The sequence below is a fragment of the Protopterus annectens genome, chromosome 5.part0 (assembly GCF_019279795.1).
Source record: "Protopterus annectens isolate FY-2018-M chromosome 5.part0, PAN1.0, whole genome shotgun sequence".
NCBI classification, from domain to species: domain Eukaryota; kingdom Metazoa; phylum Chordata; order Ceratodontiformes; family Protopteridae; genus Protopterus; species Protopterus annectens.
The window spans coordinates 1778970382-1778997478 of NC_056735.1; the positions used below are offsets into that span (position 1 = coordinate 1778970382).

Here is a 27097-nt window from a genome sequence, read left to right on the forward strand (position 1 = left end):
TATATATATATATATATATATATATATATATATATATATATATATATAGATATAGATATATATACACACACACACACACACACACACCTATATATATATATATATATATATATATATATATATATATAAAACAAAAGAGAGACAGAGATAATACGTTTAGGTTAACACAGACCAGAAACTGTTGCAAGGCATATCCTGAAAGTATTTTTGAAGACACTTCTTAGATTGCAGGGGATGTTGTTTATTTTACTCAATTATAATCTGAATGTAAAGGACACAAAATAGACGTGTTCAGGCAGAAAAGGACTTGTTGTGTAGGGGCATGAAATAATCAATGAATATGACTATGACAAATTGAAAAAAACATTCGGGGGGACCAGACTGTAAGCCCTTGGAAAGTATATTTAGAAAGTGTTTGTTCAAGGGACTTCCTAGATTGCAGAAGATATTGCTAGGTGTAGAAAGGTATACTTTGAAAGTAACATACAGACCAGGCATGAAATTATACATAATCAGTAATTCCAAAACAGTATATTTAGCAGAGAAGTACAAAGAACTTCTAGAAGAAGAATTAGGGATTATTTAGGTAATACCACAGAAACCAGTCAGAGCAGTAAAAGCATTCCTGACATTGTACTGACACTGATTTGAAATGGATTTACTCAAAGAAGTTGCAATGAGAAGGTGACCTGAGCAAACTTCTTCAGTAAGGAAATAAAATCAGTCCTACATTCTTGCAAGGAAGACATACATTGTGTTTAGAGCCTAATGTTCAAATGTGGTGAAATAGAGTTACTTTTGGAAAAAGTAGAGTGCAAAAAAAATATATAGAGAGAGATATAATGTATTGGCCAGGAAAGTAGTCAACTCTGATAAAACAAGCAATGCAGAAGTGTGCCATTTTTAGTTCTTACAATAAAAACAAAACAAAAGAACAGATGCTGTCATAGACATTATCAGGCCATAGACGGGTATCCGTAAGAGTGAAAGGGAAGGTCTACAAGAGTGTAGTGAGACCAGCTATGTTATATGGGTTGGAGACAGTGGCAATGACAAAAAGGCAGGAGTCAGAGCTGGATGTGGCAGAGTTAAAGATGTTAAGATTTGCAATCGGTGTGACTAGGATGGATAGGATTAGGAATCGGTATATTAGAGGGTCAGCTCATGTTGGACAGTTTGGAGACAAAGCAAGAGAGACGAGATTGCGTTGGTTTGGACATGTGCTGAGGAGGGATGATGGGTATATTGGGAAAAAGATGCTAAGGATGGAGCTGCCAGGTAAGAGGAATAGAGGAAGGCCTAAGATAAGGTTTATGGACGTGGTGAGAGAGGACATGCAGGCGGTTGGTGTGACAGAGCAAGATGCAGAGGATAGGAAGAAATGGAAAGAGATGATCCGCTGTGGCGACCCCTAACGGGAAAAGCCGAAAGAGAATGATGATGATGATGATCATGAACTGAGTGATTAAAAATTTGTTCCAGTTTAAAGAAGCCATACATTTCATATGTTCACATTCCAAGTTCCCCTGAAATAATGAAACTGACAATCATCCATATACTTATGACTGTCTGCATTCAGTTGTCCCCCTCCCCAAAAACACTCTTTAATATACAATATAAGCACATTGCTATCTCCGGCAAGAAACACTATCCACATAGGTAGTCTGTAACTGACAGCTGTGACAGCAGTAATATAATATAGCATAAGTAAACAAAGTTAATAAAAAATGTAGCAGTATGGAAGCACATGCCTTCTGAAAGTCATGTTATGCAGCGTGGCACACACAGCAAATGTCATGCTATCCTTCTCAGGAGAGTACTACAGTGCCCTTCCCAAGGTGTCAAGGCATCTAAAACATGTCCTGAGCAGTGCAGATATTCATTTCTCAACAGCACAGGTCTTGCCAAGGATAACAATAGAATTATGTTCTGCTAAAGTATGTGCCATTGCACCAGTATTATCAGCCACGGCTTAAGGGAGTGTTGTGTATGTTTTGCAAAATATCTATTAAAAGGCATTATGATGCCTATACTTGTATGATGCCTATACTTGTCAACTAATTACCCTTTGAAAATTCACTCAGGTGAAACTGGTGATCTTGGCATCATGAAAATTGCCAGCATACCAATTGAACCTGATTGCCATGACTCTAACAACCGAACCTGATTGCCTTGACTCTAACAACCAAACCTGATTGCCATGAATCTAACAACTGAACCTTAGTGCCATGAATGTATTGGCATTGCTCACTGCCTTCCATTTTAAAGAATGGTAGTCTTTCTTGTTAATATAGGTATTCCCATCTGGGCCAGCTGGAATATTAATTGCAATGTGCATTTAATGATACCCATGACTAAAGGAAAGTCATGATACCAAAGAAGCCATCCTGAATGGATGCCATCTCCTGTAGGGTCTTGAGGAACCTGATGTGATTATCCACATGATGTGTTAGCATATCAAGGAACTTGTTTAGTGCCCTCAGAATAGATGATTGGAAGACTCCTTGGGTACCCCTCATGACCAAAATAGTTAAGGTAACAAAGAACTTATTTAGCATAAACTGAGAATGCTGAAAACACCAAACTGATAAATGAAGACACTATAACGAGTCAATAGCACGAGACCAACCTTGGCTGGTAAAAAACATTTATTGAAGTGCTTTTCATTTGCTGAAATAAGCAAACTTCTTTAGAAACCATTTTTTAACTTTTAAAAGCATTTAAATAGTCACAATTAATTACTGTTAGACCAATCACAACTCACACAATGCTTAACCACTCTCTTAAAGATGCCTAACCTACATACAGATTTACCATTAATAAAATGGTATAATACAAATTGTACAACCATCAGCGTGGTAAAAAAATGCTACCAAATCATATTAACAACTGAAGATAACTACAATAAAAATGAAAAGTAAAAAATACAAATGAAAATAAACATAATGTAATCAACTTGGTGTACTCCACACTTATTACATACTATATTAAAAACATATGCAATGTTAAAAACAGACTATTCCTACCTATAGAAAAACAACATCAATGCCTAAGGCTCTTTAACTTAAGAATACTACTTATAGAGCATGCTTCATTCAGCCCAGGATAATTATAGGCATTTAATTTAATCTGCCAAACTAATTCTAACTCTTCCAGACGTAGGGGTGCTGGACCACCTCTTACATCTGCATACACCTGATCTATGACAGAAAATTTAAACCTATGATCCATATAAGACTGAACATGTTTAGCCAAAGCGTTGTCCTGCTTGTTTTTGTTAATGGCATACTGGTGTTCATAAATCCTTTCACAGAGCCTACACACCATTTTGCCTACATAGAATGCAGGACAACACTGACATGTTGCTAAATAAATGACCATCTTCGAGTTGCAATTAAACCGAGACTTTAGTCTAATGTGGAAACCACCCACTATTAGCGAGTGCATGTTATCCACAAATTTACAATAATTGCAACTTTGACATTTAAACATCCCTGGAACTTTTGGTTGAACCTGTCACTATTGTTCAAATAAATCTTTTAGATTCCTACCTCTCCTAAATATTACCCATGGTGTGTCACCCATTTTGACAAAAATGGAAGGATTAGTTCTAAACATACCCCAGTTTTTCTTAATAATATCCAAACAGAGGTAACTATGCAAGTTAAATGTAGTGATAAAATTCACTTCATTTTGTGTGTTAATTATAGGGCTGCGTGACGTAGTGTTAAATGAATCCAAGATAGAGCTTGGTAATTCAATGTTACATTGTTGAACTCCCATTAAAGGTTTATATAACCCATTAAATCTCTTATACTGGACTTCCTTTATTAAGTCATCCAGTAGCCCTACTGGGTACCCTCTATGCAAGAACATGGACTTCAAAAGCTGGCATTCTTCCACAAAATCTTGATCATTGTTAACAATTTGAGCAGCTCTAACCAGTTGCCCTTTAACCACGGAGCGCTTCTGATAGTGAGGGTGGCAACTTGAATAGTGCAAGAAATAATTAGAGTAAGTACTCTACCTATAAATGTTGGCAACATAACCACCTAAATCCCTGTTCTTAGATAACAAAATAGCCAAGTATACTATAGCTTCTTTATTAAAAGTAGCTGTAAATTGTAAAAATTGTGTTGACTCATTAAATGCTTGTACAATGGAGTTACTAGTATCGGCATCACCATTTAACAAGATGAAAATATCATCCAAATACAGTGTATAATAAATGATTAAATCATTAATCCTTGTGTTCTTAAATACGTACTCGGATTCCCAATGGGGCATTACAGAGTTCGCTATGCTTGCCCCATATGGGGAACCCATAGCTACTCCAACTTTTTGGAGATAAAAATTATCACCAAACATAAAGAAGTTATTATACAGGATGATTTCAAGTAATTCTGTAACTAGTGCCACCTCACCATCAGGAGCTCCATGCTTCTTTAGCAATACATTTACCCATTCAATTCCTACATCATGAGGGATACATGTATACAAGTCCCTCACATCAACTGTGAGAAAGTTGTAGTCCATGTTAAATTCCAAGCTGTCTAAACTTTTAAGAAAAGACTACGAATCTTTGCATATTTGTTGTTCTTTGATCAAATATTTTTGTAGGATTGCATTCACAACTTTAGTGCAAGGGTAAGTAGGTGATCCTCGACCATCGACTAACGGTCGCATAGGTGGATTTGTTATATCCTTGTGGATCTTCGGTATCCTGAACATACAAGGATATCTGGGATAAGTGGTAATCATATAGTTATAAATATTCTGTTCTATCCTCCCCTCAATAAACAAGTCTTCTATGCTATTTTTGATAAAGCTATATGCTTTATTTATTTCCGATCTAGAACTCACAATATATGCAGGCTTGTCCGACAATAAACCCATCCTTTCTACATAATCTACATTATCAAACACTACCAAGCCGCCACCTTTATCTGGTTTACAAATACAAATGTCCTGAGATTTAATATACGAAAGGCATTCAAATTCAAACTGATTGATGCTAGGTTTAGCAGTAGCAGGCAGCCCTCTTTTGATACTCTGTCTTATATCCAACTCGCATAGTTGCTCGAAGAACTTGCAACAAAGGGTGTAGAGGGGGATTAAATGTACTGGGAATGTGGAATTGGTTTAAATTTAAGTCTTTGACTACAGCACCCATCATTAAGTTAAAGTTTAACTTCCTGGTGAAGACTTTAATGTCAATGACAGTTTTCACTAAATTCAGTTTTTGTTCAGGGACGTAAGTATAACCTTTGGACAAAAAGTCTACTATGTCCGAAGAGATAACAGCAGATGAAAAATTAAATACTTTAAAATCCCCTGTCTTGTTAGTAATAATAACTGGCTTAGATATTGGGCAATCACTAGACCTTCCAACGGCTTCAAGCCCTAACTCAACTACAGGCAAATCAAAAACTAACATATCATCTGGTAAAGCTGTATAAAGTACATCAGAAACAGAACTAGTGTCAGAGAACTCCAAAATGTCTACATTTAAGTCTTTCATTTGTTGTGTTTCCGTCGCAATTTGTTCATCTGGTAATTGTTCTGCTGTTGTGGTTTGGCTCCCATGCAATTGGCTGACCGAAAATTTGTGTTTGAATTTTGATTTGACAGACCATTACTGTTCTGGCCATGTTGGAACTGGAGTAACCTTTCGCTCCTCCTTAATTCTTGTTGACCATCCATGTTCCCATTACTGGCTGAATTAAAGTTAATGTGATTTGTAGCTGTAGATTGTGAACTATAGTTTTCACCCTGGTGTTGATTATTCTCCATTATATCACTATTAACATTAGTCAGTGAATTAGAAACTGGAAGGTTATGTCAAACTTGAGCCGTTGAGGGGACTGGATAAGCTACACCCTCCTTATAAGCTTTACAATCTCGGTCAAGTTTCTTTATTTTGTTACTTTTCAATTTGACCAAGTATTGGTCTATACTTGAAAACATGTGAGCATATTGGTATTTGTACCTATAAAAATTAACATCCAATTTTATACTATTGTCCAGTTTTGCTACTTTGTTGCTAAGCTCGCCAACCCAAATGGTATAGTGCTTGACCATAAGGTCCAATAACTCAAATCCTTGATGGTCAAATAATTCCAACAGTTCATTGTGAAAAGTAGAGTTAGCAACTAACCTAGTTGGAAATTGGTGGTGTCTTAAGCCTTTTGGCACCACTTTCCATGACAGGCATTCACAGAAATAAGCTATTTCAAGTTGCAGTTTTTTTAACTTCACTAAGTGGCCATCTAAAAGTTTAAGCTTAGCCACTATATCCGATAATAAAATGTTGTTACCTTTTTCATGGTGCTGGGATTCCATGTTCATTGGTGTAGCACTAGTAAATGAAAAACTCTCAGAGAGCCATTTATTTATCTCCGGACACCCTGGTAAGCTGAATTCTCCAACAACAGGCACAGTAATACTAGAACGAGGGTGCTGAGGTGGTAAATCCCCCAACAAGCTGCAGTTACGAACCTCCGGAAGACCTAACACTCCCAAGCTGCCAACTGAACAAGACAGTTCCCTAGAAACCGGTAGTTGAAGCAGTTGTCCCTGCGGTGCTGGGGTCGAGCCTGTGACTGCTTCCGCCCTTAAAGCTAAAGTGGTTAAAGAAGTTATTGCAGTAGTAGCTACCTCCTGATTACTGGCATTCACATTCACCGGAGGTGGAGTAGTTAAGCTGGAATGCGCCAGGGCCGGTGACACTTTGCAAATCTCATTTTGTTGACTGTCCAACCGGTCAAGACGCTGGAAAATGGACTCCATCCTAGATAGCAAGGAGTCCAAAATATTACTGTTAACCAGTGTGCCATCAATAGCTGGTGTGTCTGTAGCCACACTATCACAGCTCCTCAATAATTCCGGTGTCATGCTGGGTTTAAAACTGCTCTGACTCGCTGCCATGCCAAAAGTTCAAACAAACACAAACTGAGAATGCTGAATGCACCAAACTGATAAATGTAGACACTATAATGAGTCAATAGCACGAGACCAATTGAGGCTGATAAAAAACATTTATTGAAGCACTTTTCGTTTGCTGAAATAAGCAAACTTCTTCAGAAACCATTTTTTAACTTTTATAAGCATTTAAATAGTCACAATTAATAACTGTTAGACCAATCACAACTCACACAATGATTAACCACTCTCTTAAAGACGCCTAACCTACATAGAGATTTACCATTAATAAAATGGTATAATACAAATTGTACAACCATCAGCGTGGTAAAAAATGCTACCAAATCATATTAACAACCGAAGATAACTACAATAAAAATGAAAAGTAAAAAATACAAATGAAAATAAACATAATGTAATCAACTTGGTGTACTCCACACTTATTACATACTATATTAAAAACAGACTATTCCTACCTATAGAAAAACAACATCAACGCCTAAGGCTCTTTAACTTAAAAATACTTGTTTATTGAGGGGAGGATAGAACAGAATATTTATAACTATATGTTTACCACTTATCCCAAATATCCTTGTATGTTCGGGATACCGAAGATCCACAAGGATATAACAAATCCACCTATGCGACCATTAGTCGACGGTCGAGGTTCACCTACTTACCCTTGCGCTAAAGTTGTGGATGCAATCCTACAAAAATATTTGATCAAAGAACAACAAATATGCAATGATTTGTGGTCTTTTCTTAAAAATTTAGACAGCTTGGAATTTAACTTGGACTACAACTTTCTCACAGTTGATGTGAGGGACTTGTATACATGTATCCCTCAAGATGTAGGAATTGAATGGGTAAATTTATTGCTAAAGAAGTATGGAGCTCCTGATGGTGAGGTGGCAGTAGTTACAGAATTACTTGAAATCATCCTGTATAATAACTTCTTTATGTTTGGTGATAATTTATATCTCCAAAAAGTTGGAGTAGCTATGGGTTCCCCATGTGGAGCAAGCATAGCGAACTGTGTAATGGCCCATTGGGAATCTGAATATGTATTTAAGAACACAAGGATTAATGATTTAATCATTTATTATACACGGTATTTGGATGATATTTTCATCTTGTTAAATGGTGATGCCGATACTAGTAACTTCACTGTACAACGTTTAATGAGTCAACACAATTTTTACAATTTACAGCTACTTTTAATAAAGAAGCTATAGCATACTTGGATATTTTGTTATCTAAGATCAGGGATTTAGGTGGTTATGTTGCCAACATTTATAGGAAGAGTACTTACTCTAATTATTTCTTGCACTATTCAAGTTGCCACTCTCACTATCAGAAGCACTCCGTGGTTAAAGGGCAACTGGTTAGAACTGCTCGGATTGTTAGCAATGATCAAGATTTTGTGGAAGAATGCCAGATATTGAAGTCCATGTTCTTGCATAGAGGGTACCCAGTAGGGCTACTGGATGACTTAATAAAGGAAGTCCAGTATAAGAGATTTAATGGGTTATATAAACCTTTAATGGGAGTTCAACAATGTAACATTGAACTACCAAGCTCTATTTTGAATCCATTTAACACTACGTCACACAGCCCTATAATTAACAGACAAAATTAAGTGAATTTTATCACTACATTTAACTTGCATAGTTACCTCTGTTTCGATATTATTAATAAAAAACTGGGGTATATTTAGAACTAATCCTTCCATTTTTGTCAAAATGGGTGACACACCACGGGTAATATTTAGGAGGGGTAGGAACCTAAAAGATTTATTTGAACAACAGCGACAGGTTCAACCAAAAGTTCCAGGGATGTTTAAGTGTCAAAGTTGCAATTATTGCCAATTTGTGGATAACATACACTCGCTAATAGTGGGTGGTTTCCACATTAGACTAAAGTCTCGGTTTAATTGCAACTCGAAGATGGTCATTTACTTAGCAACATGTCAGTGTTATCCTGCATTCTATGTAGGCAAAACGGAGCATAGGCTCCGTGAAAGGATTTATGAACACCAGTATGCCATTAACAAAAACAAGCAGGACAACGCTTTGGCTAAACATGTTCAGTCTTATATGGATCATAGATTTAAATTTTCTGTCATAGATCAGGTGTATACAGATGTAAGAGGTGGTCCAGCACCCCTACGTCTGGAAGAGTTAGAATTAGTTTGGCAGATTAAATTAAATGCCTATAATTATCCTGGGCTGAATGAAGCATGCTCTATAAGTAGTATTCTTAAGTTAAAGAGCCTTAGGTGTTGATTTTGTTTTTCTATAGGTAGAAATAGTCTGTTTTTAACATTGCATATGTTTTTAATATAGTATGTAATGTGTGGAGTACACCAAGTTGATTACATTATGTTTATTTTAATTTGTATTTTTTACTTTTCATTTTTATTGTAGTTATCTTCGGTTGTTGATATGATTTGATAGCATTTTTTACCACACTGATGGTTGTATAATTTGTATTATACCATTTTATTAATGGTAAATCTCTATGTAGGTTAGGCGTCTTTAAGAGAGTGGTTAAGCATTGTGTGAGTTGTGATTGGTCTAACAGTAATTAATTGTGACTATTTAAATGCTTTTAAAAGTTAAAAAATGATTTCTGAAGAAGTTTGCTTATTTCAGCAAACGAAAAGCGCTTCAATAAATGTTTTTTACCAGCCTCGGCTGGTCTCGTGCTATTGACTCGTTATAGTGTCTACATTTATCAGCTTATTTATCATCCAAGAATACCTTTGACCAATGCATTCCATGAAGTCCCATATTTGGCAGGATTAAGTCAAGGATTGTTCTCAGTAATTCTTAACCCATTTAGAAGAGGTAAATAGTTTAGGTCTAAAAATGAAATGATAAGTAAGAAAATATAAGGAAAAAAAACAAAATGAAAGTTAGACTTATTCACCCAAATCTGAGGTACATAGGAAACAGTTAAGGAAATGGTGCAGAAGGAGAAGGAAGCATTACATGTTTTAGTTTAGCTGATTCTTGAACTAAGGAGAATTACTATGAATTAAGGTAAATTATTTACAAAATTACTTTTATTTATTATTTATTTATTTGACATTTGTTAACTGGGTTAGTCTGTCTGAGCCAATGGCTCATTTTCAGTGAAGACATGAGGAGAAAAGCTCCAGCAATACAACCATAAAAAGATAACATAGTAGGCAAAATACAAAAACCCAAGAAAAACAGTGCAGCAATACAACATGAGCAAAAATTACACATGCAGTACTCAGGTGAAATAAGTAACTGTAGTAAAAATAAAACAAACTGAAGTAAATACAACTAGTACATTTAAGTATTTACAATAATGACATATCTTACCCAAGTAGCATAATGCAGCATTGTCTAGTGTGTGGATTAGTCATTGAATTATTAGATGTAGACAGGTAGAGAAATGAAAAAGAAAGGAAAATGCAGATTATGGAGGATTTAATCAAGGACAGGCTTTTCAGTTCAGAAAGTAGTGCTTGACTTCAGTTTTAAAGCAGCAGGAACTAGTGATGCTATGAATGTAAGGTGGTAGCCTATTCCACACAAGGGACACAGAGTGTTTATACAGGAGTTTGCCATAAGTTTTGTTGGGTTTATAGATGTCTAGAAGGTGCTGGCCAGAACTGCGAAGAGACTGGGTTGGGGTATAAGGGGATATTACGGTACAGAGTACTTTTGACTTTTTGTACTTTTGATAAAAAAATAACTATGAATTAAGGTAAATGATTTAAAAAAAATACTTTTGACAAAAAAGAACAAGATGCACTTTGTGCAAAATCATAATACAAAGATACAGTGGACTATGTCATGAACTTTGTGGATGTACAATGTAAGTGACATAAGTATATGAATATGACAACAGTGGTATTATCTAGTGTTCCAGACATAAATTGAATGGTACTTTAGCTTTGTTAGATGATCTTGAGTAAGCAATAGATGGGATTATGGTGCAAATCTTAGAATTTTTTATTTACATATTTATATTTTGTTAACTGAGACTATCCTGCTAGGAAGTATACATTTGTAGAGGATTACAGGGAGAAAACCCCCGAAAGTTAGCACATTAACAATTTAGATGAAAAGTTGATAATAATTCATAACATTTAAATGACAAATTGCTAATAGCCCAAACATTCCTGTGACAAATATCTAAAATTTATATAAAATATTCAAGGTAAGTAAAGTGACATGGATAAATCTTAGATCTGCTTCCAACACTCCATAAGCAAAGTCATATACCAAAACTGCAATATGTGAAAAAATAAAAATAAAGATAAACATAGTTTACAACAAACAGCTGACATCTGTACAACAATGAAGAACATACCAGAAAAACAGTCCATTGTACTAAGGGCCTACTTGTTAAGGGGCTGATAACTGATCTCATCTCATCAGATTTCCTGATGCTAAAGTATCACATGTGAAACTGGAAGAGCACTGTCATAGAGAGAGCAGGTCAGTCCCATACATAATGGTCAGGACTGGTCCTCTTCCTCTGCGATAGTATTATCTCAGAGCTGTTATATATAATTAACAAGGGATAGGTGCATAGGAGCCTACTCCCTGCAAAAATACTTATTTGCTGTAATTCTCTACCTGATGATTTGAGAACTGAATAGTCTTTCAGCTATTTTAATACAAGAAAGGGTGTTTTATGGTTTGAACTTGATCTAGAGTTCAATGAATTGGATGTCAAACTTATGGATGAGATCTTATATCAGATATCATAATAATAAAGAAACTGAAATAAGTGGAACATATGCACAGTACTCACAGTTAGGTAATGATCAAAACAGTGGAGTTTAAGTAGAGACTGATGAATGACATAAAATTGAATGGTAACAGGTGCATTAGAAAGCTAATGGCTCAAAAAAGAAACAAGACAGATATGGAAGAAACATGATTCCTATTTAATAAAAGGAAACAATTTAAGAATGGTAACTTAAAAATCAAGAAGAGTGGAAAAAGAAAAATCAAAAGGTAAATCATAGAGTTTTAAACGTGGTTGGTGAAAAAATGATAATATGAAATGATTACTTGAATACATTATTAGAGCAATACTGAGAGAAAAGTTGGCAGTGCAACTGCAAAGCCATAATCCTTTGACTGCAGAACGCAACAGACAGCAGCTGTATTAGCTAGTGTTTATTAAAATGGCAATGTAGACTTTAAGGTGATGGCAGGTAGGGTAAGAAAATGACTGAGAAGTTAATGAGCATTCCCTGATAGTACTCACTCCTAAAATTCTGATTCAGGTATCTCCGGAAGAAGTAGGCCATCTCATTTGATTCAGACTTAATAGTAGCCTAACTCTCTAAATTTAGGAACGGTGGTAGAAAACTAGAACATGGCAAAAATTCAGTTAGGACAGGTATGAAAGTAGACAGTTTGAACAACATCTCAATAAATGTCACATCTATAGTTAGGAAGGTTAACAGACTGATAAAGGGACAGCTCCAGGTTAAGAAACGTGAATACATCTATCAGAATGGAACTTAAAATATAGCAGTCTGTTATATTAAGTTAAAGTTCTAAACTTTGTGAGGCAAGAGATTTTGAATGATGTGGTGATTTATTTATTTATAGACTTATCTATAGCATTTGAAAAAGTGAGTCACAATTTATTGGCAAGACACCTTGAAGAAATCAGAAAAAATCAGTATAACAAAGTGGATGACACTGTAGTTATAGATGGAAGATCCGATGTACAAGTTAGTGGGGAGATGTCAGGATCGAGAGATACAAGTACAGGAGTCCCTTGGACATACGTATGAGACTATAAGAAAAATGGGAAACAATTAACATTATAGTACTTTTTACTTCCAGAAACATGAAGTGCACAGGTTCATAACTCAGAAAAAAAATGAAACAAAGTATGTAAGTTCATAGGTAGTTACTAGGCATGCAGTTCAAGAGACCACTGAGCAGCCTAGCCCCAATTTCCCAATTGTCCCAGAGTAGTGCATGTCTAATTGAGTTATTCAGAGTCACACAATAGTTAAATGGAGGCTGAGGAAGTCAAACCCTGTACATGAAGCACCCTGTTAACAGCTGGTAGCCTTAAGCTTTTCTGCTTACTGCCAAATGTTTTGATCAAATCGACAAAAATGGTACTAGTGCATAGACCCATGTTAACGTTCTAAGAAATATACCAATGAGAAAACAACTACAGTCATTAGCCTATAACTGGGTATAGTCACAGGCAATAAAACCGCAGGTAGATCTATGCTATTATACTTGTTCCAAAACAATTGTGTCAAGCACTAATCAAAATGCAGTTTTACACTAAATTCAGACAAGCATATTACAATTATATTTTGCATTTAGAATGGGGAGATGATTAAAACCATACGGCCAAAATTCCTTATTTATATAACCAAAACAAGGAGAAATGTACATACTCTAAACCTATTGAAATGTTAAAGTAAGAGGAATTAAATCTAGAGGGAAGGGTAAATATGATAGCATTCTGATTCTATTTCCAACATTTGACATTAAGTTCACATTTAGTTTTCATTCATACGTATTATCAAAAATTTCTATTTGTTAATAATCTGTAACTTAGAGACCAGTTGGGATAATGTTTAAGGTCTTTGCTTTTCATGCACAAGGCTCACATTTAGTTTTCATTCATATGTATTATTAAACATGTGTACTTGTTAATAATTGGTTTATAGACCAGTTGGCATAGTGTTTAAGGTCTTTGCCTCCCATGCACAAGGTACAAAGTTGGATCCTGACCTCTGTCCAATGTTTATTTGAAGTCTGCATATTTTCCTTGTGTCTCTGTGGGGTTCTGCCCACCTCTGAAAAACTTGCTGAGTGTTTCCATCTCAAACTCACCAAAGAATGTAGGTATAGACAGCAGCATAGACTCTACATGATGCCCTATAAGGGGAAGTGCTGTATAAACCAACAGCTTTGGTCATCTTCTGTGGTGCGCAGTATCCTCAAGATAGGAGAACAGGGATCACAGACTGAGCACTTTGGCAGGGCTTGGCGGTATAAAATATGGCTTTAGGTGATTGAGTCATGTTGGCTAATGTCACCAAATGGGCTGGTAATAAGTGGTTTGAGGACTTTTGTTGAGAACCCGGCCTACTCCGACCTATATCAGTGACCCATGCTAAGGATGGGAGGGCTATATATGCCCCTATTGGCAAGTGTGTGCCCACTATCAAGCCCAGCAGCCTTGGGTCAATAAACTACTGGCAGGCTGTTATCCAGTTACGCAGCCTGGGTTACTTGGGATAGGTCTATTATTGAAAGCGGGATGTAAAACCAATCAACTTCCCAAACATGAACTAGGAATTGCTACACTCAGTGTAGGTTCACTGACAGCATGCAGCTTAGAAGTGAATGACATGATAGTATGGAGTTGGCTGGACATCCTATGTATCCAAGAAACAAGATGGAAGGGCCGTGCAGCAAAGTCATTTGGTTTGGGATCCAGAGTCTATTACTCAGCAGGAAGATAGGCTAGAAATAGTGTGGGAATTGTGATGACAGAGTAGCTTCAGAAGGCAGTGCTGGGTCCTTAACCTACTTCATCAGAATTAGTGACAGATTCATGGCAATCAGACTCCACTGAAATGATAGGGCAGTATTCATAATCTCAGCCTATGCCCCACAGTGGTTTGTGATAGTGAGAAAAACAGTGCATTCATACAACAGTTGCAGGACCTACTAGATAAAGCAGGACAACATGAATTGGTGTTGATAATGGGTGACTTGAATACACACATCAGGAAAAACAGAACAGGATATGAGGACTGCCTGGGTCCAAATGGGTGGGCAACAGGAATAAAGAAGGAGAGGCCATTCTAGACTTTTGTCTAGCAAATGGCTTGATAACAGCCAAAACATGGTTTAGAATGAGAGACTGTCACAAGATCACATACAAGAATGGCCGAATCAACTTCCTCATAGTAAGGAAAGGGCATTGGGGTAGAATCAGTGATTGTAAAGTCTTGTCCAGTGAAACAGTTGGCCCAACGTATAAACCACTGGTTGTCACAATCAGCTGTAAGTACTGGTCAGTGAAGGCAAAAAAAGTCAACAGAGATCAGGCTGAATATCTGGAGGATGATTTGAGAGAAAGTATAATAGTTTAAGTGATTACTCAGGACTCAACACCCCAGGAAGAGGAAGAAATAGGTGGAGATGAAGAAGAATGGCACAGCTTCAAAGCAGCACATGTGAGGACTACAGAACAGATATGGCCAAGCCAGATATGGAAATAAGGTACACAAGAAAAGCTGATGGTGGAATACAGAAGTCCAGGAAGTCATCAAAAGTAAGAAGGAGTGCAGGAAAAACTGGGAGACAGAAAATATTGACGAGGCTAGGAAGGAATACTGGTTGGCTAACAAAGAAGCTAAGAAAGGAGTTGCAATAGCAAAGAACAGGGCATTGGAGGCACTCTACCAGTTTCTGGAAAGTGACTCAGTAGATGGCACAAAGAAACTACATCAGGTCGCAAGACAAAGACAGAAAGATAAAGAAGCTAGTCAGACACCCTTCATAAGGGATGCCAGCAACAACCTGCTCACCAGTTCACAGGACATCAAAGGCAGATTGAAGGAGTACTTTCAGCAGCTTCTGAATGAAGAAAACCCCACAGAAGCTGTACTGCTCCAGACACAGCTTATGATAAGAGAAGAAGAACAGCCCACACTGGAAGAAGTAAGAACAGCACTAAGGAAAATGAAGTCAGGGAAAACAACAGGCTTGGATGAGGTCACAGCAGATATGATAAAGATACTGGGTGGGATGGAGAGAAAAGGCTCCTGAGGGCAGTAGTAGTAGTGTGGAAAGAAAGGTGTATCTCAGATGGCTGGAGAGGAAGCATACTCATGTCAGTGCAATAAAACAAAGAGGTCATCCACAAGTGTGGGAAGTACAGAGGATTCAAACTCCTGTCTCACTGCATGAAAGTTCTGGAGAGGGTGACTGATAAATGGATACACAATGTAGTAGAAAGTAAGATGGGAGATCAGCAGTTCAGATTCAGATCAGGATGCAGCACAACTGATCCAGTGTTAGCGGTGAGACAGACAGTTCAGAAGAAGCTAGAGATGAGGAAAGAGTCTAACCGGGCATTCCTAGACATGAAGAAAGCATACAAGGTCTCAAGAAAGCTGATTTGGGCAGTACTGTGGTGGTTCCAAGTTCCAGAAACATTGGTAGAATTAGTGCAGGCTACATACAAAGATCCAATGACTCAACAGTATTCAGTCTCACAGAGGGGTTCTCAGTTAGAGTGGGTGTGCACCAGGGTTTAGCTCTGAACCTACTGCTGTTCATATTAGGAAACAGGTCAGAGGGTACAGATCAACAAAGTTGCTGTATGCAGATGATGTCATGTGGCATTACAGGCAGACTCTTTGCTAGAGTTTCAGCAAAGGATAGGGGAATGAAACGGAAAACTGAATACTTATGTACAGATAAGATAGTGGTGATGGCAGCAAATTGGGGAAATTAGATGAAGTTGAGAATTGAGATAGAAGTGAAAATAGTGGAACAGGTTAATATCTTCAATATCTGGGAGGAGTGATTGAGAAGAAGGGAAGCTGGAATGAAGATATCAAAGTTAGAATCAGAGGGGCTACAGCCAACTGGCTTAGAGTGTCAAGTGAAGTGTATGACAGAAGAATGTCAAAGAAGCTGAAAAGTAAGGTGTACAAAACAGTGGTGCGGCCAGTACAACTGTATGATACAGAAGCCTGGGCAGTAAAGGCAGAGCAGATGAAGAAACTAGAGGTGATGGAAATTAAGTGCATTTGAAGGGTGGTAGGATACACACTGTGGGAAAGATGAAGAAATGAGGGCATAAGAGCAGAATCCAAAGGGAACAAGGGTGTCCAGCAAAGAGGTGGATGATTGTGTGAGAGAAGATCTGCAGCAGTCAGGTATAAGTGTTGAAGTATTCAGGGGTGTGCCATTGAATCGAGAGAGATGGTGACAGTTAACATGACACCCTGACCCCATGCAGAAAATGGAAGAAAGGGGTTGATGATTATGATGAAGAATAACTTGTTAATTTTTGGGTTAATGCAAATTAGTCCTTGGTTTTACTCTGTGTAATACCATCAGCATTTATAAATGTATACATTTTATATAAATTTGTAAATACATTTTTTGTCTTTATTTATTGTTTATTTTATTTAAAACACATATTACATGGATAAATATACACAGCAGAATGGTTTAGGAAAATATCGTGTATTATTTTAAGAGTTACAAAACAGATAGCTTTACAGTATCTCATACTGGAGCACATACATTACTAGCTGAATGTATAAAGTACAGAAAAGTTCAGAGCCTGCTCAGTTTAGCACAGTGTTAGCCAATACCAATTATTAAATTACTCACCAACTTTCTGAAATGCTTCTCGCAGCTCCTCCAGTTCATCACCTGAGACATGAGTCATTTTGTGTTCTCTTCTAGTTAGAAAAAAGATAACATTATATGTATATATAGGTATACAGATTATTTTACTTTTATATACTCATTAAAAAAAAAACTACGGTGCTTAGTATTCAAGGGATGCAACAGTTGTGCTCGCTGCTAGCACAACACTTCAGGTAGCCGTGGAGTAATTGGTTTCTGAAGAACTGCATTAAAACTGTACCTTAATAAACACGACAGTAAAATAGTCTTTTTATTGTGTTAATCCTGTACAGATTTATTATAGATTGTGTGGCTTGGACTTTATGGTGAGCCATATGCATACAGGAAAATGCTTCAAAGAATTAAGTAAGGGAGTTATAATAACATTATGTAAAGTTTTCTTAAAAATGAGATTTTCCAAAACAAAGAAAACAGAAAAGAAATAAAAAAAAATGAATATGAATAAAACCATGCAAAATATAATTTTTATTATAATTTGGAGATCAGATGTGTGTATGTGTGTGTCTCGTGCACAATCACATAGACATACCTGTTTTAAAATAATTATAAAAAGTATGTGGTGTCATTGCACTTTTGTAATTAGAATTCTTTTATTCATATTAAATTAGTTTTGTTCCCATTGTATATCTATCAGTCCAAACTAATAATCTATCACTCTCTCTCTCTCTTGATTTTTTTTATATATATATATATATATATATATATATATATATATATATATATATATATGGGCCTACCTGATAACACCGACACGCAAAAACACCAATGAAATCACCGACACCAGAAAAGCGAAAGTTCAAAAACACGAAACTTCACATGCCCGAGAAACCACAATCCCGACAATCAATAAACAAAACAAATCCCCTGTTCAGAAAGCACACACACAACACAAGCACACCAAAAACCTTACAAACCTACACTAAACTTACATACACAACTATCTATGCACTAACCTTAACCCAAACCCTAACCCTAAGGTCTTCCACTATCGCACACTCACCTAACCCACGCCCTAACCCTAACTCACTTAACCCGCCCCTAACCCTACAGTCTGTCACTATCGCAACTAACCTGACCTGCACCCTAACTCACTTAATCTGCCCCTAACCCCACACTTACCTTAACATGTTGGTGTTCTCAGCATCGGGAATTTCAACTGTCAATCATCTCCGTTGTCGATCTTCCGGTGTCGGTGTTCTAGTCATCGGCGTTTTGCAGTTTTGGCGTTATCAGGTAGACCTATATATATATATATATATATATATATATATATATATATATATATATATATATATACATACAGACAGATAGAAATAGACACACACACACAGCTAGCTATCCATTTATATATATATATATATATATATATATATATATATATATATATATATATATATATATATACACACACACACACACACACACACACACACAGCTGCTATACAAGTTATTGCTTCATACATTTTATCTCATGGTGAAACAGTGTTGTTTTCCATCGCTGATACAGTTTATCAGATTATGTAACTGTCAAAGTTTATTCTATCAACCGTTACATAATTCAAAGATTTTTCTTGCCCCTTTTTTGAGCTTGTGTAACCCTGGAGCTAGTATATTTACTTTTCATGTGTGTGTGTGGGTACAACACTCCACATAAAATGCTGTTTTTTATTTTTTACTTTTCACAATCACAAATATAACCTTGGTTTATATTTGTGATTACTATTTTGCAATGATTTTAGTGATAATTAATGGCAGTTGTGTGTGAGTCTATTTGATGTTTTATGTTTCAATCAAGCACACCAGTTTTTATTCATTATAAACGTGTGTGTGAGTGTGTGTGTGTGTGTGTGTGTGTGTGTGTGTGTGTGTGTGTGTGTGTGTGTGTGTGTGTGTGTATATATATATATATATACACACACACACACACACATATATATATATATATATATATATATATATATTTAATTCACTGTACACATTTAAGATATATAATCAAACCACAAACTCCATGGATGTGAGAATACTTTAGGAATGAAAACCAAACAATCTGACACTGTAACAAACATATTATAAGAAGGACCCCTTACTAGAAGAATGCCACAAACTTTCTTGACACTATTAGAAAAATGTATTCATTTATTTATTGATTTATGTATGGATGCATGCATGTATTTATGTATGCATGTTGTAGTAACCATGGCTTTCACTTGAGATGAGACCCATTTTCAGTGGAGGCCCTTGAAGAAAATCTCTACACTCATTTATATAATAACAGCAAATAACACACCAAGTTTAAATTATTACAATATTAGATAATACACATAAAGAGAAAAGTGTTAGAGTACTACAATACTAAATAAAACAAATATAGACAGAAGATTACATGATTTGAGTAGAAATTAATAAATGATACAATACCAGAGAAGAAAAATATTTTATATATGTAGACATTGTAATAATGCAAAATTTACATCAGAACTAGAATAAAAAAAAACACATCACCTGAAAACTATTCATAAAAATCTACATAACTCATGTAAAGCCTTATTCGATAATCTGCTATTGCAGTTATCACATCTGACTGAATTTAATGGAAATAGTGACCAGAAAAATGGGTAAATAAAGTGAGGGATTTAAATTAAATGTCTTATACTGTAGGATTTGAGAAGGCTTTCTCACTCATCATGTAACATGTTGTTGTCTGCAGTGCAATGTGCAAAGTTTCATTATTTCATTATTATTTAATTTTACTGATGTGGAGTAGAACACTGATCCCCATGGCCCATTACACAAAAGATCCCTGTCCTCTCTGAAAGTATATATATATATATATATATATATATATATATATATATATATATATATATATATATACACACACATATGTATATATACACACATATGTATATAGACACACACACACACACACACACACACACACACACACACATATATATATATATATATATATATATATAGATTTACTTCAAAAATTATGAGTACAGATTCGACGAAAATGGGAATGTCGAACCACAGTTGGTTGATTCCCGTTTCACCGACCTGCACTATTGCGAGTGTGCAGTTTAGCGAATGCCACTGTGCATTTGTACATATGTCACTGGAGTTATGATTACAGATTGTGGGACAGTGGGGATCGAGAAATTACCCTTTTCCCCACTATAGTGCAATCTTCGAGTTGGAATATATTATTTGCAGTGGGTGTGGGGGGGGGGGGGGTGCAGCCCTACCTGCAAAACATTACATTATGTGATATACAGTAGTGATGTGCAACACAGAATATCGACAGTGTGAATTCAAATGTTTCGCTACATGCACTTCGACATTCTGTCCTAATTAATATGCTGCACATTGCTCATCTGAATCGAAGATGTGAATGAATTTTGTTCTGTACTTCGATAGTCTGATAATAAATCTATATATACATACAGACATACATACATACATAATATGGCTTACATGGTAGGGTTTTGAGTGAAATTTTAATTTCATGGTAAGTTTCACTACTGTGCATTGTACAGTACAAGTTGGCTGTGCACTTTTCAAGGCGTTTTGTCCTTTTCTCCCTGTGGTGAAATCAGGAAATTAATATATATAATATAGGAGATGTGGAGGGTTAATTTTAGTTTGCAAAGTTTTGTCTGCATCTTCTAAACTACTCCCCTAACAGCTATAGGAAAATTGCTGTACAATAAAAAATAAAATAAATCTAGTTAGTCAAACAGGTAATCTGCTATTCAAAAGAATGATATAACTTGTTTTGTTCTCCACTTTCATTTAATTTGATTAGTGGCTCTGGTAATGGTTCACTGTATGTTAACGTGTCACCCAGTGTAGCAGCTGCTATGCCTTTCACGCACTAGACTTGTCTGGTAACACAAGATTCATGCCACCAACTCTTTCATATAGCACAACAGTCTCAGCCATGATTCACATGGCCTTTTTACTAAAAGGAGTAGCTTGAAACTGTTGGTTTTATATATATAACAGGTCTCAAATGTTATGTTTCACTTCCCTTTTCCATATCATGCCAGGGACTTTTTAAACTTCATCAACTGAGTCATGAGCCATTGGTGAGCTAATCAATTTCATATATAAATTTTCTGGGTTTTTTGTCTGCATATTCTAAATGTCTCCCCTAACAGCTATAGGAAAATTACAGTACAATAAGAGATAAAAAAAATCCAGTGTAGTCAAACAGGTAATTTGCTATTCAAAAGAATGATGTAACTTATACAAAATGTTCTCCACTTTCATTTACTTTGATTAGTGGTTCGCTGTATGTTAGAATGTCACCCCATGCAGCAGCTGCTATGACTTATAGGTACCAGACTTGTCTAGTAACACAAGATTCATGCAATTAACTTGTTCATATAGAACAACAGTCTCAGCTATGATTCACATGGCCTTTTTACTAAAAGGAGTAGCTTCAAACTGTAGATTATCTATATGCTAAGCGGTCCCAAATGTTAGGTTTCACTTCCCTTTTCTATGTCAAGCCAGGGACCTTTTAAACTTCATCAACTGAGTCATGAGCCATTGGTGAGCTAATCAATTTCATATACAAATTTTCTGGGTTTTTTTTTCTAAAAGTAAGTGTTTTTTTCCTTGCACATAGTTCTAAACTGCATTCAGAATTACTGACTAAGTAACCTTGACCCATGCATATTGTTTCTCTCTTTCTCTCCCTCTCTCTTGATCTCTGTCTCCTTGGGTTTAATTTAGGTGGCTGCTTTCTGCAGTAGCAGTAAGGCTAAAGTAATAGCAATCTGTGAAGAACTAAGAACATTGCAATGTGCCATTTCCTGTTAATAAGATAAGGATTTCAGTAATTCTGTCTGCTGAAATGTTTAACGCAGCAGCAGCACACACCTACATTGTGACGTGCCATCTTGCATCAATCACATTTGTTGCGTATATCATTATCATATAATTATTTTATTAGATAGCACAGCTTGGCAACAGGACATTTAAGAAGCATGATGTTTCAAGACTTCTCAGTTTTAGGCTCTGAAAAGTAGCATAACTACCTTTCTTTTTTTCTATAACCATTCCTTTCAGTTCCACCTCTCCCTGGAGTATAAATAGTACTTTTTTTCTTACAATTTCTAACAACTCGTCGTGACATGACACCCTGAAGGAGTTAAGGCTCTTCCCTCTCTCTTTCCATACATTCTTTCCAACCTCATATGTTACACTGAAGCAAGATGGCTGCCTCATTGACATTCCTTCCTGAGCAGTCTCACATTCAGACAGCCTTTCTTCAGTTTGACCTCTGATGCAGTCTCACATTCAGCCAGCCTATCTTCCGTTCGACCTCTGATGCAGTCTCACATTCAGCCAGCCTTTTCTACAGTTCAACCTCTGATGCAGTCTCACATTCAGCCAGCCTTTTCTACAGTTCGACCTCTGATGCAGTCTCACATTCAGACAGCCTTTCTTCAGTTTGACCTCTGATGCATTCACATTCAGTCAGCCTTTTCTACACTTCAACCCCAGATGCACTCACATTCAGCCAGACTTTTCATCAATTTGACCTCTGATGCAGTTTCAAATTCAGCCAGCCTTTTCTACAGTTCAACCTCTGATGCAGTCTCACATTCAGCCAGACTTTTCTTCAATTTGACTTCTGATGCAGTCTCACATTCAGCCAGCCTTTTCTAAAGTTCGACCTCTGATGCAGTCTCACATTCAGCCACCCTTTTCTACAGTTCGACCTCTGATGCAGTCTCAAATTCAGCCACCCTTTGCTACAGTTCGACCTCTGATGCAGTCTCAAATTCAGCCAGCCTTTTCTACAGTTCAACCTCTGATGCAGTCTCACATTCAGCCACCCTTTTCTTCAGTTCGAACTCTGATGCAGTCTCACATTCAGCCAACCTTTTCTGCAGTTCGACCTCTAATGCAGTCTCACATTCGGCCAGCCTTTTCTACAGTTCAACCTCTGATGCAGTCTCACATTCAGCCAGCCTTTCCTTCAGTTTGACCTCTAATGCAGTCTCACATTCAGCCACCCTTTTCTTCAGTTCAACCTCTGAAGCATTCTCACATTCAGCCAGCCTTTTCTTCAGTTCAACCTCTGATGCAGTCTTACATTCAGCCAGCCTTTCTTCTGTTCAACCTCTGATACAGTCTCTAATTCAGACAGCCTTTCTTCAGTTTGACCTCTGATGCAGTCTCACCTTCAGCAAGCCTTTTCTTCAGTTTGACCTCTTGTGCAGTCTCACATTCAGCCAGCCTTTTCTTCAGTTTGACCTCTGATGCAGTCTCACATTCAGCCAGCCTTTTCTTCAGTTCGACCTCTGATGCAGTCTCTCATTCAGCCAGCCATTTCTACAGTTCAACCTCTGATGCAGTTTCACATTCAGCCAGACTTTTCTACAGTTCAACCTCTGATAGAGTATCACATTCAGCCAGCCTTTCTTCAGTTTGATCTCTGATGCAGTCTCACATTCAGCCAGTCTTTTCTTCACTTCAACCTCTGATGCAGGCTCACATTCAGCCAGCCTTTCTTCAGTTCGACCTCTGATGCAGTCTCACATTCATCCAGCCTTTTCTTCAGTTCAACCTCTGATGCACTCACATTCAGCCAACCTTTTCTTCAGTTTGACCTCTGATGTAGTCTCACATTCATCCAGCCTTTTCTTCAGTTCAACCTTTGATGCACTCACATTCAGCCAACCTTTTCTTCAGTTTGACCTCTGATGTAGTCTCACATTCAGCCAGCCTTTTCTTCAGTTCAACCTCTGATGCAGTCTCACATTCAACCAGCCTTTCTTCAGTTCGACCTCTGATGCAGTGTCACATTCAACCTGCCTTTCTTCAGTTCGACCTCTGATGCAGTGTCACATTCAGCCAGCCTTTTCTTCCATTCAACCTCTGATGCAGTCTCACATTCAGCCAGTCTTTTCTTCAGTTCAACCTCTGATAGAGTCTCACATTCAGCCAGCCTTTCTTCAGTATGATCTCTGATGCAGTCTCACATTCAGCTAGCCTTTTCTTCACTTCGACCTCTGATACAGGCTCACATTCAGCCAGCCTTTCTTCAGTTCGACCTCTGATGCAGTCTCACATTCAGCCATCCTTTTCTTCAGTTCATCCTCTCATGCAGTCTCACATTCAGCCAGCCTTTTCTTCATTTTGACCTCTGATGCAGTCTCACATTCAGCCAGTCTTTTCTTCAGTTCATCCTCTCATGCAGTCTTACATTCAGCCAGCCTTTTCTTCAGTTTATCCTCTCATGCAGTCTCACATTCAGCCAGCCTTTTCTTCATTTTGACCTCTGATGCAGTCTCATGTTCAGCCAGCCTTTTCTTCAGTTTGGCCTCTGATTTTTGCAGCTTTATCATCTCATCTGAATATCTGTTTAAAGCTTGTTTCGTTTGTTTCAGCCATTTGTTGTTTGTGCTGACACATTCTATCAGTGTTTTGTTTATTTTAACTAGGTCTGTATGCAGTTGTCTTATATCATCCTGTAGGTTAATGGAAGCCATGTCTGAAGGTTGCATTGCTTTTTGCTGAATAGCTGCAGAACTCTCCCTAGTCAGTGTTTCTTCTTCACTTTTTGTGGCTGTTTTTTCCCTGGTCTCCTTTATTTCTTTATTCCTGGCATCCACACAGTGCACTTACTAGTTGGTTACTGAAATTCACCCATAAACACAAGTCTATTGGCCTTCTCTGCTGAGTTTCTGTTTTCACGCTGAGAGAGCTAGAAACAAGCTGTTAGTGTGCAGCCATCTTGGAACTCCCCCATTGACATTCCTTCCTGTTCCTTTAGAGTTCACTGTCATCTCTGCCTGTTTGAGAATTAAACTTCCTCCATTGTACTTACTATAGGAAGTGCCATTATGTTTTATTCAAGTAGAAGATCAGCATAGACTCTCCAAATACTACAACTGGAGAAATATACCTCTAGCCGGTCACCACCACTGAAACTCCATTGCACTCCTGGCTCTGACCCTCCTCTTCAAGAGCCTTTGATATTGTGACAACTGCAAAAGGGACATGACAGAGAAGGTGAAGTCATAAAAATAAGCCAGCATTGCCTGTGCTGTGGCATTAGATGCATGTAATTAAGACATCACTGAAGTCATCATTAAAAGATTCCTGAAAACTGTTACTTCATGGTCTCTGCCCCTCTCCTTTTATATTTGACTGTTCAAATTAGACTGTTTTCTCTAAACCTTTTACTTATTTTTTTTACTTAGAAATATTAAATTTATTTTTTAATCTTTATCTTGGACTTGGCATTTACAAAAATCTTCCTTTTTTTCTTTCTTAACACATGCTTTTCATTTCCTCACTCAGGGAGGGTATTTTATTTGAATGCACTGCTTTTTCTTGCAGCACCCTTAGAAACTCATAACCTTGTATGGTCAGTGAAATTATTTATTACACTGTCACATGTACCACACTAGCCAACTCCTCAAAGTCAGTATCTTTGAATTTGATCATTTTCTGGAAGTAGGTGTCAAATGTGCATTACAAACAAATCTTAATTGATAAGCAGCATGTTTCCATTGTGTTTCTCTATGGTAATGGAGCTGACAGATTTTTAAATAAATCTGTCCAAACAAGACTTGCATTTTTGTGATATTTTGAAACACGTAAGGAGTTTTAGTCTTAGATCTACACTGCTGCACTGCTCAATAGTAACCACTAAAGCTTAATTTCTATAGCCTTGCAGCCAACATAATATCCTGGAAAAAGAGGCATGTTTGCTTATAGGGCCTTAGACAGTTCAAAAAAGATAAAATGAACGACCAAGTTCAAAAATGGCTACACATCAGATCTGCCAAAAGAAATGCTGCAGTGTAACTATTTTATATTTTTCTTCCTAGTTACTTTTTATTGTCAAGCAGTTTCAGTAAAGCAAAACAGAATGTTTCCAGTAGCTTTCCTAATCCAAGCAATGTCTCTAGTGTTCACTTATTTCACCATTGTCCTACTTTTCTAGGTTACAAGTAGATACTAAAGAGCTATATCTAACATTAGTAATTCAATAACTCCCAATGAAGGACTCCTGGGATTCAACTCAATGGCTCACTGGCTGACTGGCTCATCAAATTCTTTACTGTCCCAACAAAGCCCCAGCACTACATGGCCTTATTAACCCCTACACCAATAGCGGTCAGCTAAGGTCCACCAACAAACGACTAGTACAAGTATCCAAAAGCAGGCATATCTCAGGTGATTGCCTTTACTCCTGTACTATCGCAAAAATGTGGAACTCCCTCCCACTTGAAATCAGGATACAGACTAACAAAAGTAGCTTCAAAAATCAACTAAAATCCTATCTCACCAAGCCATGGATATGTACATGCTCTGATTCTGGCTAACTCCTTCAAGCCCACACTAACTCCACAACTCCTCTATATATTGAACTAATACTACATCTGTTATCATGTCATACTACAACTCCAAATCCATATAATTCAGTGTAATGCAAACTATACGTAACTATGGAATCGTGTACTAAGTTTATATTTTTCTCTTTCTCCAGAATCTAGTTGTTAGGTATAATAATGCCATGAACATTCCAACCATCTGCCCACTGTGCTACTTATACTTCTGTGGCATTCTCTGACAAAACTTACTCTTCCAAATTGTTGAAAGTTTGGGGTCAGATATATTGTATGTAGCTTATTTCTAAAGTGTTTTTATATTTTTTTGGTTTGACAAGTTGTTATGAGCTTTTCTAATTTATTGTAAGTTACTTTTCC

The 27097-nt window shown here is 37.0% G+C and overlaps 1 protein-coding gene across 1 annotated transcript in view; it reads right to left on the reverse strand.

Annotated features, from left to right (window-relative positions):
- Positions 1-27097, reverse strand: part of LCP1 (lymphocyte cytosolic protein 1) — a 550854-nt gene that overhangs the window by 276499 nt on the left and 247258 nt on the right. Inside the window, exon 3 of the mRNA XM_044071582.1 lies at positions 17319-17389. Coding sequence (XP_043927517.1) covers positions 17319-17376 — 58 coding nt within the window. The 5' untranslated portion in view covers positions 17377-17389. The remainder of the gene's footprint in view (positions 1-17318; positions 17390-27097) is intronic.